The 16,898-nt window shown below is 44.9% G+C and overlaps 1 protein-coding gene and 1 long non-coding RNA gene across 3 annotated transcripts; both read left to right on the forward strand.

Annotated features, from left to right (window-relative positions):
• Positions 1-2,372: 2,372 nt before the first annotated feature.
• On the forward strand, positions 2,373-6,728 carry LOC133901851 (transcription factor RF2a-like). 2 transcript variants are annotated; one of them, XM_062343383.1, is made up of 5 exons: positions 2,373-2,430; positions 2,611-3,274; positions 4,339-4,471; positions 5,823-5,907; positions 6,093-6,728. In XM_062343383.1, the coding sequence occupies exons 2-5, from the start codon at positions 2,715-2,717 to the stop codon at positions 6,452-6,454; spliced, it is 1,140 nt and encodes a 379-aa protein (XP_062199367.1). In that variant the 5' UTR covers positions 2,373-2,430; positions 2,611-2,714; the 3' UTR covers positions 6,455-6,728. The 2 variants fall into 2 exon arrangements, with proteins under 2 accessions (XP_062199367.1, XP_062199369.1); XM_062343385.1 differs by having other exon boundaries at positions 2,401-2,430; positions 2,642-3,274.
• A 439-nt stretch (positions 6,729-7,167) lies between these two features.
• LOC133901856 (uncharacterized) lies at positions 7,168-11,850 on the forward strand. The gene is made up of 3 exons (XR_009906780.1): positions 7,168-8,190; positions 11,028-11,245; positions 11,333-11,850. It is a non-coding gene; the product is annotated as an uncharacterized LOC133901856 (long non-coding RNA).
• Positions 11,851-16,898: the final 5,048 nt, after the last annotated feature.

A 16,898-nucleotide genomic window follows, 5' to 3' on the forward strand; every position in this document is an offset into this window, starting at 1 on the left:
AAACCAAAAGCAACATCGAATGAACACCAAATAAACTCCAAAATACAAAAATAATAGAAATAGAATGATAGACTGGGATCTTTGATTGGACTGGACAAAGAGAACAGAATTTGATTGAAGTTCTTACGGGGAAGGATAAGGTTGTAGGGATCTAGATGTTAAGGAGAGAAAACTACTATAAAGATGTGAGAATTGGTACTTGAAATTGGCATGGTTGGATAGATCATGAATTTAGAAAAATTTGAGCGCAAGAATTACTCAAATCGGAGCTAGAGCGAAAAAGATATGAAGAATTGAAGTTCCAGGGACTTTTCTGCAAAATTCCCTAATTTCCTGGAATTTTTGAAATTATTTTTGTACTAAAAAAGATTGAATTGCTGACTGGATGTTGACTGGGCTGGCTCTGCAGAGTGGCAAGGTGACTGGATTGTCACATCAGCAAAGATGCTGACGTCGAAGGGTGATGTGGTGGCTAACATGACACATATTCTGACGAGGTTAAAGTGGACACATGGAAACACGGGATTGGAGGATGAAGGGGTAAGTTTTGCATCTAATCTGTGCTTTTGATTTTGGATTGGACGGTCGGGAAGAGGTGTGGAGACAAACAACGCTGGCAGCAGAGAGAACACGACTACGACCGGCTCGGGGTGCGGCGGAGGCTCGCCGGACTTGAGCGAAAACCTCGTCGCCGTCTTCGGATCACTACGGCGAGCAACAGAGAGGCAACAGGGGTGGACGGGGATCTTACCTCGGCCAATTAGTGAGGTCGGAGGGACGACGAGAGAAGGCGACATCGGCTCTCTGGAATCGGCGGAATGGGTGCTCTGACAGTTGATAGGCAGAAGCAATAGGTGGGCGCACTTAGGAGGTCACGGCGAAAGTTTAGGCGAGCATGTGGACGTCGTCGTGGCCTCGGCAGCAAGATCGATGAGCTTGTAGGAGCTTGGCAATGGAGGCGGCTAGAATTTTCGGCGATTCGGCAAAATTGGCATGGGGAGGCTGCGACTTGCGGCAGAAACAGGATGAGGACGAGACGGGGTGGGAGGGTGCTATATAACGGCAGTGGGATCGAGGAGTCTGGGGCACGCACGTAAAGAAAGGCAGTGGCAGCTCGGTTGGCTCGTGCTCTGCCGAGAGTCCGGGTTGGGGACGAAGAAGGATGCGACCCACGTGGTGGCGAAATGACGAAGGCGGCTTGGCGCGAGGCGTCTTCGGCTAGTTTGCGGCTCGCGAAGGCGGCGTCTGGGCCGAAGTGAGCGCATGCAGCCTAGAAGGGAAAGCGGGGAGCGGCACGGGAACGAGCCAGGGTGACTCGGCCTAAGTGGAGAGGGAAGGGTGGAGGGAGAGAGGAGGGCTGGCTCGGGCCGGTTGGCCAGCTGGGCCAGGAGAAGGGAGACTGGGCTAGATGGGTGTGGATCAGGCCAAAAGGATGGGAATTGGATTGGGCCAAGGAGAGAGAGGGAAAAGATAGGCTGGGCTGGGTTTAGATTAGGGCTTTGGAAATTTCTACAGAAGGAAGATAGCAAATAAAATTTAAATAAAAATATTAGATAAAGCCTATAAGTTCTAAACTAATTCCTGCAAGCTTTTGAAATCGTTTAGAAGCCAATAAAATGTTTTGAACTCAAGAAAACATTTTGGTATTTTGAAAAATAAATTATAACTCAAATAAAACCAAATAAAAATCAAATGAGCTCAAATAAAATCCAATGGAATCTGGATAACTCCTAATAAAATAAAACCCTAATGTCTACAATTCACAAATAACTATAACCTAATTCAACTTTGAATTTGAATTTAGAAAATAGGATTTTTTTCCTACTTAAGTAATTAACTAAACTTAGAAAAATTTAGAAATCTGAGAAATCTGAAAATCAGGGTGTGATAATGTCCGTCCCTCGTTGTATCTGCTTCGCCTCGGCTACAGATGGGTTTCGAAAGTTGAAGTTAACAAACATTCGTCAGTTATGTATCTAGGTGTCGATCCATACCACTCGTGCAATCCAACGGATCAAATGACTTGTTATTTTCGGTTGGTTTCATCATCTCTCTAGGAGCGTGATAGTTATAAGGCTGAGTGTGTAGGGTAAGTGTGTGTGCGTGCATTGAGTTAGTTTGTATATATTATATGAATAGATATTACAGCTCTACTAGTAAAGAGATGTAAAATAATAATAATAACCTGCAATTGGCTCCAACTCTATATAATAATAATCACAAGAAAATAAATAACCTTCCTTTCCTATTTTATCTTTTTATCCAAGGTAAAACTAGATGTAAATATCCCTTTCATGTGTAGACTGTAGAGTTCTTAGCTTGCTTGATACCTGCATTCCATAGTATTTTACCTCACGCACAAAATGCCGAAGGGATAAACGGAACCGGGGGGGGGGGGGGGTTGAACCGTGAACAGCACGCGAATCTCAGGTAAACGGAACCATCCTTTCTTCTCAAATCCTCTCATTTCCTCCCCCTTTTGCTCAGTTTCGTCTTCTTGCAACCCATCGTCTCCTAAATCTTTCTCCTCCAAGAATTTCCCATTCCTGTTCCTGTTCCTGCGCTCAATTTTTTCGCTGAGCGTTTGAATCCCGGAATTTTTGCGCTCAGGTTTTCAATCTTGACCCGAATCTTGGTGAAGCCTGCTCCTTGATGCTTTCTACGGCGCCAAGGCGGCGCCTTTGAGGAGATTTCCGCTTGTTAGAGCCGAGAAGATGAACAAGGACAAGGCTCCCATGCCGGGAGACGGCGGCTCCGGCGACGGCTTGCCGCCGCAGTCCTCGCGCCGTGCGGGGGCGCCGCCTTCGTCGTCGACCCCGCCGCCGGAGTACGACATCAGCCGCATGCCGGACTTCCCTACCCGAAACACGGGCCACCGGCGCGCGCACTCCGAGATCCTGAGCCTCCCCGACGACCTCGACCTCAGCGCCCCGGGCGCCGGCGACGGGCCGTCGCTGTCGGACGAGAACGACGAGGAGCTCTTCTCCATGTTCCTTGATGTGGACAAGCTTAACTCGTCGTGCGGGGCGTCGTCGGAGGCCGAGGCTGAGTCGTCGTCTGCCGCGGGTGGCGGGGGCGAGGGGGCCGGGCTGGGCCACGCGCCTAGGCCAAGGCATCAGCACAGCCAGTCCATGGACGAGTCCATGTCGATCAAGGCGGAGCAGCTGGTGGGACCGCCGGGGGTGGAGGGGATGTCGTCCGCAGAGGCTAAGAAGGCGGTGTCTGCGGCGAAGCTGGCTGAGCTTGCTCTTGTCGACCCGAAGAGGGCGAAAAGGTCTGTTTCTCACAGAGTTATATGCTTGTTCTTGTGAAATATATTCTGTTGTGTAGGCCTTTTACATGCTAATTAGTTCGGTTGGCCAGGTTTATTTTTGAAAAAAAGGATTGGCCAGGTTTATTTTGAATTGACTGTATTACTTGTTGATCATTTCATATCAAATGGTTGCATCTCTAAATTTTCCATTGGGAGATTGTTAGCTAAGAGAAGGTCTACTGCATTATGTGGTATGAATGAATGAAAATCGTGTAGTTGCTCTAGGTTTGCTTCATAGAGTCAGTGTTACCCGGACACGGGCACGGACACAGGTGTCGGAATCCGACTCGGATTCGGGTGTCTGATTCGGCAAAAAAAAATTGGACACGCGAAATACAACTTGGAATCCGACACGGGTGTCGGAATCCGACTCGGATTCAGGGTGTCCGATTTGGCAAAAAAAATTGGACATAGGTGAGAGTGAGGGAAAAAGTTATGCAGTAAACTTTAACTAAGAATCTGATTCTTAGACGCAACGACAAATAGTATTGAGGGCTGCTTCATAAGGTTGCTTTGCATAAGTAGTACTGCAGGCGAAAATGTCTGATTCTCACAGATCTTTACGGTTGTTCTTGTGAAATTTCTTCTGTTATGTAGGCTTTTTACATGCAACTCAGTTCGGTCGGCCAGGTTTACTTTGAATGACTGTATTATCCACTGATCATTTCATATCAAATGATTGCTTCTGAACTTTTTTTTCCTGAGAGATATTTAGATAAGGGAAAATTTACTGCGTGATGTAGTATGAAACTATGAATGAACGGAAATGGTATAGTTGTTCAAGGATTGTTTCATAGAGTAAGTTGCATTAGAAGAAAGATAGGTCATGGGCAGGTCCTCAGGTGAGAGAGAAAAGAAAACCTTATGTGGCCAAACTCTCAAAAAGTGCAAGTGGAATCTGTCCCCTCAGTTCCAGAATGCTTCCATTACCTTCTTCTAGGATGTATTATTCTTGAAGATTATGTGGATTTTATGTCATGAATTTGACATATGCTGATTGATTGTTGGCATCTATCATTTGACAGGATTTGGGCTAACAGACAATCTGCTGCAAGATCAAAGGAAAGGAAGATGCGCTATATTGCTGAACTTGAGCGCAAGGTGCAGACCCTGCAAACAGAAGCAACAACATTGTCAGCTCAGCTGGCACTGCTGCAGGTAGGCACTATTTCTCTGGAGATCCCTTATGCATTTTTTTGGTTTGAATTTAGACCAATCTGTGTAGCATATATGTGTTAAACCAGCATTTGGGGTTCTTCCTGAGATCATTGAGGTTCGGGAACTGATAGACAATTAAATCCATATTCTTAGAAGCATAGTTTTAAAAACCGGGCTGGTCAATGAGCTGCTCACACTCACAGTTTGGTGGTCCGACCGGCAGTTGATCCGTGGTTGGGGGGTTTGATCCCTTATGCTAAGAAGGTTGGAGGGTTTGATCCACTTCGCCTGATTTTTAATAAAATAATTGTCACGGCCCAGTTTGTTTTTCTTTCTGATTTACATGTCATACCAGACTGGACCAGTTGTTAGTTTCTTTTTGGGTCAAACCAGCGGTCTGGTCTGTTTCTCAAAAAAAAAAAAAAAAAAAGCTAAAGTATAACCATCTATCTATCCGGTAAACTATAGGTTTTTTTTTCCTTGTGTATGCTGTCGCTTTTTTGGAGATCTTGTTTAATATTGAAGTAGTATTGAGTAAATTTCCTTTCTTTATAAAAGAAAAGGCATTCTAGGAACAGAAGATGCGGTATATTAGTGCAATTGTGCAAGTACAAGTGCATCAATATATGTCCTTGCATTGCATAAAACAATATCACATCCATGCGGTTTTAATACAGTACAGCCACATGTGATGATACATTACTTGGAAGCATTATATTACAAAATGCAGTATCTCATGTCCCTGTGGTGTGAAACTATTGATCAAATTCCACTGTAAAGCTATGTCATGCTCGTTTTGAAACGGGTTGATAAGTATTGTATAGGATGTTACTTTCCTTCTTGTTGCGATTGAGTGGCATGACCTTCTTCCACTAGTTGTTACTCACTTGTTAGGTCTTTATACCGTTCACATGCTTACCCAAGTAATAGAAGGTGCTGTTTGGTGCTCCCTAGGTGGAGATAATATTCAGAACGAAAATACTGTTAGAGAGGATATGTTCTATGCTTTCTTCTCCTACAAAGTGATCTGTTTATATGTTTGTCATATCATCCTAAATGAATGACCAAAACTATGCTTTGCACAGAAAAAGTATTCCAGCATACAAAAGTTTTGATATGCTTGCTTTAGTGAACAGAGGTACCCAGTTTTAGATTTTTAGTAATTTCTCATTCGCATTATTCCTTTCTGGAGTTACCAATTAATATGCAGAATACTTGCAGATGACACCCATATGCTTGTGTTTCACTATGCTCATTTGATTGTATATGTATTAACGATTATTCCGCTCGTTTGCTTTGCATTTGCTTCAGATAACTAACGGTTATTCTGCTCATTTTGCTGCTATGTTAGAGAGACACCACTGGGCTAACAACTGAGAATAGTGAGCTGAAGATACGTCTGCAGACCATGGAGCAGCAAGTCCACTTACAAGATGGTAATATTCATTCAACTCTTCTGATTGATTGATTTTACCTTGTCCAACTTGTCAGAATTAGGTCTACTGCATCAATAGTAAAATTTCCGTGCCACAACGTTCTCCTCTTCCATGCATGCCACTGTGTGCAAGGGAAATATATGCATTGCTAACTCATTACTAATGTTTGGTTCTTCGTGGTGTAGCTTTGAACGACACTCTGAAAGCGGAGGTTCAGCGGCTGAAGGTAGCAACAGGACAGGTGGCTAACGGTGGTGGAGGGATGATGATGAACTTTGGCTCCATGCCACGCCCTTTTGGAGGCAACCAGCAGATGTTCCACAACAACCAGGCGATGCAATCTATGATGGCGACGCACCAGCTGCAGCAGCTCCAGCTCCACTCTCAGCCTCAGCAGCAGCAGCTGCAGCCCCAGCACCAGCAGCAGCCATTGCACCCGCTGCAGGTGCAGCAGCTCCAGCAGGCGGCGAGAGAGTTCAAGATGAAAGGGCCGATCGGTGCGCAGGGCCAGTGGGGTGATGGGAAGTCAGGGAGCAGCGGCAGTTGAACTGCTGACTCTAGAACCTTGGTGTAAGTGGTGGTTAGGAGTGGAGATCGCTTGTTTTGGGGATAATGCTGTGCAAGTGTAGTTATCTATAGGCTCAGTTCGGCTTTGGCTTCAGTTTATGGTTTATCTCAGTTACCTATAGGCTCAGTTCTGCTGCAACTTCACTTTACTTAGTCGGATGGTCACAGATGTTTATGTACTGGATGGAACTTGTCCGTGGCACCTTTTTAGTTTAAGGGGTAAAAATGATTGGACTTTGAAGTTTCAGACGAAATCTTTCGTTTTGGTCAGTTCTCACTCTGGTAGCACATCACTGGGATGTATTGCATTTAGATGTATAGCCTTCAGTGGTGTTATTTAACCAAGTCACCGCTGGATATGGAGTCGTGCTGACCGTTTTACATGGGAAGTAGACTAGCTTATATTCTTTAATCTATATAATACTTCTATAAAATAGACGATTTGTAGCATATCTGAATTATTTTTATAGTTTATCTGAGTTGATCAAACGGTTATCGTCTAAAATTAGGTCTTGTTCTTTTTTTAAAAAAATATTTTCAATCTCTTTGCTCACGAATTAAGAACTAACAGTGATTATATATTTTTTAACAGCCACACGTGTTTCTGAAAAGCCAATATGGAAATCTCTCTTTTATTATGCTATATTTTTTTATATTTTTGAATTATTATATTTTGGATTGATTGTATGCAAATCTAAAGCGCCATGCTTTACGAAGCTGACGTAGTGTCACATCATGTAGGAGCTGTCGGATTGCACAAGTGTTTAATCTGGATCCTCCATCGGAGGGAGCAGGACGACGCTGACGTCGGGTGTCTCCTCGATCTGGATTTCTCGCTCGCCGACCTCCCCGCACTCACCGCTTCGCCTCCCGCCGCTGCTCTTCCTACCCCGGCACACCGCCTTCCCAGCTCGCGCCGCCTGCCTCCCTTCTACCCCGCGCGGCCGCCGCCACCTCCCCAACACGGAATGAGCAGTGGGCAGGGGAGCGTGCCTGCCCGCGGGATGAGCGTCGGAAGCCGCCGTGCCGCCCCGCGCGCAACCGCTGCCCCCGCAATCCAGCTCGCCGGCAGGCCCAGCAGCCCCGCGAGTCAGGAGCTCCGCCGCCGCTTGCCCCCGTGCGCCGCCAGCATCCGCTTCCCCTGCGGTCGCTACCGCCACTTAAGAAAGCACGACAGCCGCCGTCGGATTCACCCCGACCCCACCCCACCCCACGTTCTCCGTGCTCCTCGCTGTATTTGGTTCTCCGGCCGCCTCGCAGGCCCGTGCTCCGGATCCACCGCCGCCTCGCCGGCGCGCTGCGCCTGCTCCTAGCTTCTCCAGCCCCGTCGCCATATTGCCGTCCCGCTCGACACCCTCTCAGCGTCTCCGGCCCAGAGCCGGATGAGGAGATCAGCCGGTGAGAGCCCGGATTTCGCCGCTTCGTCCTGGGAGCGGACGACCCCGACCCGCTCCGCGCCCTCGTGAACGAGTTGGTGATCGCGGACGTGCTCCACGGAGCACCCTACGCGATCTTAGAAGACGAAAGCCGGCCCCTGCCGAGGCGCGTGGTCCGTCTCTGCACGGCGAAACAGGGCGGACGCTGGGCTGGCGGCAACACTGCAGGACAAGGAGACGACCGCGGCGAAAAAGCTGCAGCTCCGGGCGGTGCGCAAGCAAATTCGGCGTGTGATGGTGCAGGGAAGACACGTGGCAACTTGGCTTTGTTAGCGCAAAGGTAAATGTCGTTTCCTCTTCTTTTTTTCTGTCCGAGTCCTGTACAGCGCAATGGAATGCATCTCAATGCACATAGCTTCACTAATGATGATAATGAGTAAAATTAATTGCAATCTCTCATAATCAAACTAGCAAGGTATGGTGACCTTCTTCTCCCTTTGGCTTCATACCCCTCAACTGTTCAATGAAATGCCAAGGTAGCACAAGATGTAGTTAAGACCACCTTTTTTGTTCAGTTTGAGTTATAATTGGGATACAAATTTCCTACTTCAAGTGTGCTGAATATCCTTTGCAAAATATAAAAACTAGGCTGTCAGGATGAATGACATCCATGCACGACATCCTGTGAGAAAGATGGTGCTGCAAGCTCACTCTTGCACTTTCTTTATCCATTTTTGGTTGCTTCAGGTTGCCAACCAGTATAATAATAAACAGGTTGAAAAAAGTATTAAATGTTTCTACGAAGAAAGGGCTCACCTTCAAACCATCCTAGATACTATTTTCTTTGAAAACATTGGTGAATGTGTTAAAGCTAACAAGAAGGTGAACACATGTTGCCATGATCTAGCACTGAATTTCAGGTGCTAGCTACATTCCTTCCGAAAATTACAATTTTGCATAAGGTCACTTCTGAGCTTCTGGCAACTGACAATTATTATTGGCTAAGCATTTGACGGTTCATCTATAACTAGGATAATTGTATTGAAGTTTATTATCAAGCTAAAGATAAATTCAGGTGCAAACACTGGCAACTGACAATTATTATTGGCTAAGCATTTGACGGTTCATCTATAACTAGGATAATTGTATTGAAGTTTATTATCAAGCTAAAGATAAATTCAGGTGCAAACAGAGAACGGGTAACATTTAGGGACTGTTTGTTTGGACTTCTGCTTCTTGCTTATCTGAAAAGCTGTGTTTTTGGTTTTTCTGAAAAGCTGTTTTTGGATTTTAGCTGTTGTATTTTACAACAATTTTTTGACTTCTTAGCATACTGCTTCTCGGAAAAGCTACTCTCAGCTAACTTCTCAGTTTCTAGTTTATTTTCTCGGAAGCAGTCTTCTGATTTCTCCAGAAATTACTTTTCAGCAAACCCGTTTGTTTAGCCTTCTGGCTTCTAGGCTTCTGACAGAAGCAGCCTAAAACAAACATGCCCTTAGATATGAAAGCACATGCTTTGGTGAAAATTATGCTGGTAGAAAATTAGGAAAGAGACCTCAAATGACTCAAGATGCTCTTAGGATTCTCTCAGGTATCTGACGTGCTACATTCTCTTGCATGCCTTGTCCTTCTAGATGTGGATGCTTTGTATCTAGGTACGTCGGATCGGAAACTTATCTAAATGATTGCCATTTCAACCATATGTGGTTACCAATGATAATCAAACACCTGGCTGCTCAAAACCGGAACCATTTTATATATCTTATACTACCTTAAACCATGAGACAGTCAACAACTTGCAAGAGAGACAGGTTTTAATCAATAAATTGAAGGGCAAGAACAAGTGGCATCCTATATATGCTTGCCCTCTTAATTACCCATGTAATTAAATTTGTTGATACTATTTGATCATCGTACTGTGATCAATGTTCTTGGATTTTATCTGGATGTTCTAAGGGCATGTTTGGTTCGACTCCAACGCGTGCCCCGCCAATCATTGGCGCGCCCAGCCAAAATAGGCGTGCATTTGGTTCGGTGCCAATGATTTGGTTCGCCCACACACCTGCACCCGCACGTAGCCCACGCTAGTTCATTTTCTCGTCCATACGCGGGCGAGTTGATGGCGGCGAAATCTTGCACCAAATCCTGGGCACGTCGATGCTTTGGCTGGGCGTGGTAGGGCTCAAACCAAACAGGCCCTAAGATTTTATATTAACATAGTTTTAGTTTCTGCATTTATTCATTAGTTGCTATCCTTGCTTTCGATCGTTCAGTTCACTACCAGCCACAACAGTGCCAAACCCATAGGACGGACAGAGGGCGCACCAATGGCGTGCTTTTTTCTAGATATTAAGTCAACAAGCTGTTACTATTTTTGTTGTAGGAATGTTAAGATGATAAATATGTTACCGCTGCTAAATTATCCTTTTGTTAAGATGAGAAAGCAACTTTTAATTTCTGCGTTGATACTAACTACCTTTTGCTACATGAGAGACTTGAAGGCCCGATTGTTACTGTAAAAAGCTTGTTCTTGCGATATCTGAAAATAAAGGGTCCCAAAAGAGCTCAACATAAAGCTTTTGATCACATAAATGTGTGTTGTCTAGATATTCAAATAGCATAAAGTTTTGTTGGATATTGCATCCGACAAGTGTTATTTATTATGTCATTTCGATACCTGACATTCAGAAAAAAGCATGATTTTGCACTTCATTTGATACATGTTCCTTTACTGATATTTTCAAAACTAATTGTGACGGTCACTTTAACCTACTTCAGTGACCCACCCAATGGATTATCTACTGTGCTCACTGGTACTTAGGTCAATATGAGAATTTTGATGGTGCTTCATCTATCTTTCTAGCAGTTCATCTAACCATTCCAAGATAATGTCAACAATTACCCTTGGAACCTGACGCTAAGTACATTGAGGGACTGGCTGTTACTGTATTTAGGCCATGTCATTGGCATGGAGCAACCCTTATTCAGTATAGTTGCAATGGTGGGACCTATCTCCAAGTGCGAAAATTTAGACTAGCAATATCCATGCAATCACACTGATCTTTTAAATAGAACATATATATTTTCTGCCAGGTTGCTACACTTCCATTTATGGTTTTGTGTCGTATTTCTTAATTACTCACCAATGCTTTCTTATTTTTCCATTTCACTTTGTAGGGCAAGGGGGGAGGGAAGCAGGGGTTCCAAGAGTGAAAGAGCAAGGGGTATACCCAAGTGAGATGGGCTGTGTCAATTGGAATGGACTCATTAATAAACTAACCCTAAGTATAAGATTTGTCATTTATGTGATGGGTGCAACGAATGGGAAACACAAAAGAAGCTTAGTTGACAGCTCAAGGCGCTACCGATTTGACACAACACGTTGCCTTTACTTGGTAATGTTCATTCTAGCATGACATCAGTTACTGAAATTGTTTATTCTTTCTATCTATAAATGGTGTGCTTCATGTTGTTTTCTTCAGGCTGTCGTCACAATGGAAACCATGTGCTCTATCTTCAGATACGATCGCCTCTGATGACATAGAGAAATTTGCAGGATCTGCTCTTGGTAGAAATATGATCGTACAAGTTAATGTTCGTGCCAAGAATGGTCACTTTAATGTTACATGATCTGTATTTCTACCACCACCTGTTCCTCTCTTTTTTACTCTTTGAGGGTCATGTTCCATGTCCTCTGAGCCGTGAACAAAGTTTCAGAAAGGACGCTCCACCTGGGCTTGCTGCTAACTGACGTACTGATCAATCAGCTATGTTTCCACTTCTTCCATTTCTATGATTTCAACTAAACTGAACTGTCTTGCCTCACCTTACTCATGATGGAAGAAATGGCAGGCAGCAAAAGAACTTCACGAGCAACTAACAAGCTGCTATCAACGTAACCCATGGCCTTATCTTCGTTTGGTAATGTATATATAAGCATCTCAAGTGTCACGTTGCTTGCTCGCGAGGACTGAAATGTATTACGTGGTTATTTGGAATCGTTAAAAAAGCACACTGGTTATTTAAATGATGAGCAATTTATCCTCGTATGAATATGACTTTAGAAATATTTCGTTTACTACTATTCCGCCTTCTGAAGATAGGTTGTTCACAAAATACCAACTGCTACATTATGCACAATGCACGTAGCTGCGTATTATTTTTAGTAAACAATACATCCGATCGAATTGCTTAAGCCAAGAACAATAAACGAATTGTTTTAGCCATTTGATACGGCAGCAAACGGCATCTGATGAGAAACGTTAGCCCTGGGTTGCGGTTGCTCTCTTTGATATATAGTCATTACACAGAATAGTTTGCCCGGTCTGGAACACATCGCCCGTAGCAACGCCAACCAAACGAAACCAACCGGACAAAAAGGAGAGAATATCCTGGCGCTGGTTGGTGCGACCGGGTGCAACCGTCGGCACCAAACAAGCGTTTCTTTACCGTTTCTGGTTCAACCACCACTCCTATCACACATTCACACCACCCCACGACCCACCATATAGCCGCTCGCTCGCTTGTGCACCCGCGCTCCACTGCACACACCTCTCGCCCTCACACGGCCACAGCTCGCGCGATGTCGGGGACGGCCGCGCGCCTGCGGTACGTGCCGCTGGGCGCGGCCGAGCGGCGGCAGGACGGGGAGTACGCGGCGCGGCGGGCGCTGTTCCTGCAGAGCTACCGGTTCTCGGTGGACGACGGACGGGAGGCGGTGCACGGGGTGGAGGGGCTGCGCGGGCGGCTGGCGCGGCGGTTGCGGGAGGCCGTGGCGCGGGCGCGCGGCGCGGCGCGGTGGTGCGTCGGCGCGGGGCTGGCAAGGGCGTGGCGCGGGTGGAGGCCGCGCGCCGACCCGCTGCTCGGGTGCTTCGGCGCCGCCCACCACAAGTACTACCTGCACGGCTACGTGTGATGCATGCAACGAGCACGGGAAGATCACCGCATGAGGGCTTGTCAAAGTGGTGACGGGCACGTGTGTATGTTGTACACTACTCCTGTATACTGTGTACTTGCAGCACTAGCACATGAGTGCACTTGAGTATGCACATCAGTGAGACGGTGGAATTATGAGACAGGAGAGTTATTGGGTGTATTGTGATGCCTAGGTGTAACGTAGTTTATCTTTACGTACACTGTAGTTATAATTTAAAAATGATATAATTATGATTTACAAGATAGATCAGTTATTAACAATATATATGATCGTAATTCGGTAACTTCTATGGTTGTAATTATATATTTTTTGGTCATATGATCATAACTTGTTCACCTCTACGCACACTCTCCCTTACGTCAAAAAACAGTATAGTTACGATCCATAAGATATGTCAGTTACTATAAATATATATTATCATAACTTGGTATCTAATCCAGTCGTAATTATATACTTTTTGTTATGCGATCGTTACTGGCTGTATCGTCATGTGTATGTCTATATATATATAATGTGCTTAGGCGTAATATAGTTCATCTCTGCGCACATTATATTCTAGTTACGATTACAAAAGCAGTATAGTTATAGTCCACAAGATAGGTAAGTTACTACAAATATATATGGCCAAAACTCGGTATCTTCTCTAGTCGTAATTATATACTTTTTGTCATGTGATCGTAACTTAACTATCTGTACTGACGTAACTGACTATTTTCTTAGTCTTAACTTGATGGTGGTACAAAGGTGACTACAATTATGTTTATGCGCAGAATAGACTCGCCGTGTGTGTGACCTAACACCCAACCCAACTAACAACCTGGTCTAACCCAACTAACCAACCCAGCCCCCTCCCCCCCCCCCCCCCGTCATTTACTGTAACCAACTCCCCCAGCCGGTTAATGTAGTAGCTAGCCCAACCCACTTCCCTGTCAGTTACTATAGTAGCTAGCCCAACCCACTCCCCCCGTGGGTACTGTAGCAGGTGGCCAAACCCACTCAACCCGCTAGTTATTGTAGCATCTGAGTAGGTCTTCGGTAACTGACATGTTGTATAATTGTTACAGCATAGAACTGCTGACACTCAAATAGAGAGTGTCGGTCCATCGAGAGCTGTTAGCAGGTAATTGGCTATTACCTTATTGTATAAATATGTAACCACTCGTTGGGGTTGATCTTCCCATCGTATTTCTGGATTGGGCTGGCTTTGAACTTCTCAAGCCATCGTATCGACTGGAGCTCAGGTGCGAAGGCTTCGCACCCTCCGTTAAAGTCTTCAGTAGGAGATGTGGGAGGACTATCATGCCTGTTCCTTTGAACAGGGGAGTCATATCGACCGTTCCACCCTAGAGATCTAGGGTCGTTATAACGACGATCGTCTTCACGGCAGTTGTCAATCACTTCCGTAAGTCACGCCTGTCATGAGGGATGCAATTCCTTAAGTCTTCCTGGTTCCTGCTCCCGTGAATGAGGCAGTTATAGTTCGACCTACAGGGCTGTGCTCGAGCTCGACCACCCGAGCTTCACGTTTGTGATCCCTCGACCCGAGGATGTCTGCATTCGTGGCTCCTCGAACCTGCACCTTATCAGCTGGGGTGCCTAGAGTCATTATGGTTATTCGCTCCAACTGCCTAGATCTGAGCCGCATAGAGAAAAGTCTTCAACTGATTGACCATCGGGGTTAAAGGATTAGTCGGATCCAATTCAGGAAAGGATCTTAGAATCAGATAAGCCCCCTGGATGTTGACCTCCAGAGTATTGAAGACACTGCTGCCAACGCTCGGCTGCGGTCGAGCCGATGTCGTCCCATGATTGTTGTTCTGCGGGAGTTCATTCGTCGATCTTTGAGCTATTGTTGGTGGAGGCATCGCCTGATTGATAGGCGTCCCTACGACAAGCCATCGTTGAATATCAGGGTTTACCTGATTATCCGTATTCCATCGATGATGAGTGGTATTAGGGGCATGTAAGGTTCCAGCTGTGGACATCCCTAGCTGTAACCCTCCGATGGTGTCGGTGCATTGGGCAATAACTGCCGCTGCGAGATCATCCGGGATTCCTATACCATTGTTTACCACAACGTCCAAATCTTCCATGTTCTGCTCAGCGGGTGTGCCATCGGCTCCAGTCATGAACACGAATCGGTCTGTTCGGCTGCTCTGGCTATCGATGGAGCTGTCATTGCCACTCTCATGACTTCCACAGTTGTTGTCGGTGTCCATGAACTAAAGAACATTAGGCTCATTGGGATCACAGTCAAGGTATCCACCTCACGGTATGTGTCCAATGGGCTGGACTCAAGGATACCGGTGTGGATCAGTCCACCTTGATCATCCCAGCGGTACGCCATAGTTTCGAAAGTGATCTCGAAGCCGGCAGGAGGTGATGCGAAGATGACTACCGTCGACTCGAAGTGATTGTAGAAGCCGGTGTCAGAGAATTCGACACGGACGCGCACTTGAGACATGATCGATCCTAAAGATAGATAAAAGCCCCTACCTGGTGCGCCAACTGTCAAAGATTGGTGCCCAACAATATATCCGTAATTAAACAGGGGTAACTTCGAGATCAGGGATCAAGCAAGAAACAAAACATACGATGTAGACAGGTTCGAGCTCCCGATTGGAGTAATAACCTACATCTTGTGTGGATGATGTTGTATATGAAGTATCTCGAGTACAAGCAATATGGCTGGACCTATTATAACGGAGGGGATTGGATCTAGACTAATCTAGGATTGAAGTCGCCGAGTATCTGCGATTGTTAGTGTCTTGGAGTCACTTGCGTTGAGTTGTCTCTCTAGGGGTTAGGGTCCCCGCCTTATAAAGGGGTCCTGGCGCCGTCTTAGTTCCGACCGTAGTCGATAGGGAGTCCATCTTATCAGCCAAGGCAAAGTAGCCAAATTCAGCTCAGATACTAGTCGTACTTGAGTCAGATAACCCGATCGAGACCTTCCTAGTATACATCTTCGTGATTCCAGGGAATATTAGGTCTCGTAGATTCAGATCCGTAATATCCGGAATTGTTAAGCAGGCGCGCGATGTACCTTGTTCGTATATGGTGCATTCCTTATACGTATATACCTTGTATTTAGATATTCGACATTCCTAACCAGAATATCATTATCAACACAAATCCCATATAAGACAGGGAAGAGCTCACAAAAAGGCTTAGAGGTGACCCATGTATCTTCCAAAAAATCTAGTGTTCCTCCCATCTCTTACTAAGATTCTTCTACCTTGAAAATAGATATGTCTGATCTTAAGAAAATCATGTCAGCATGGGGAATCCCCTTGTCTATGTTTCACATTAGCCATAATAGAAGAATAATGTATTTCTTTGTGACAATCTGTTGTCATATTCCTTCTTTTTTATCCACTTTCCACCATCATTTGCACAAAGACAATATTCATTTTTAATAAGTTTCTTATGCCCAAACCTCCTTTTATTTTAGGTTTACAGATAATATCCCATTTAACCAAATGATATCTCTTTTTGAGCCCATATCCTTGCCAGGAATTTTTTTTCTAGACTTATCAATGATTTTAATCACTGTTTTAGGTAAAAAAAAAATACATAGACATATGATAAGTAGGGATATTAGATAAGCTAGCATTTCTTCCTCCGATAGACAAAATGCCACCTATATCCAAATTTTTTTATAATTTTTCTCTTCTAACACTATCCAATCAGCAATGTGCAGTCTACTAGGACTGACTGGGACACCTAGATATTTGATGGGAAAGTAGCCAATATGACAGTGAAACAAATTAGCATATGTATTCAGAAGTTCAGTGTCATCACCAATCATCAACATCTCACTCTTTTGAAAATTTATTTTTAATCCAGACATAAGTTCATACATGTAAAGCAACAATTTGCGATTATTGGCCAGATCCACATTATTCTTGATACACATGATGGTATCGTCAATATATTGCAACATTGCAATACCCTCCTCAACAAGATGAGAGACTAAACGAATAATCTTCCTAGATTTTTGGGCAGCATTGATCATTTTAGCAAGGCAATCAGCATCCAGATTAAACAGAAAAGGAGAGAGATGATCACCATGTCTAACTCCTTCGAAATTCTTGAAATAAGGCCCCATTTGA

Source organism: Phragmites australis, chromosome 20 (genome assembly GCF_958298935.1).
Source record: "Phragmites australis chromosome 20, lpPhrAust1.1, whole genome shotgun sequence".
Lineage (NCBI taxonomy): Eukaryota > Viridiplantae > Streptophyta > Magnoliopsida > Poales > Poaceae > Phragmites > Phragmites australis.

Bases quoted from the DNA above. Each gene is read 5' to 3' on its own strand.
- LOC133901851 (XM_062343383.1), top strand. From the start codon at position 2,715: ATGAACAAGGACAAGGCTCCCATGCCGGGAGACGGCGGCTCCGGCGAC. The intron at 3,275-4,338 runs GTCTGTTTCTCA...ATCATTTGACAG, and splicing joins GACCCGAAGAGGGCGAAAAG to GATTTGGGCTAACAGACAAT. The intron at 5,908-6,092 runs GTAATATTCATT...TTCGTGGTGTAG, and splicing joins GCAAGTCCACTTACAAGATG to CTTTGAACGACACTCTGAAA.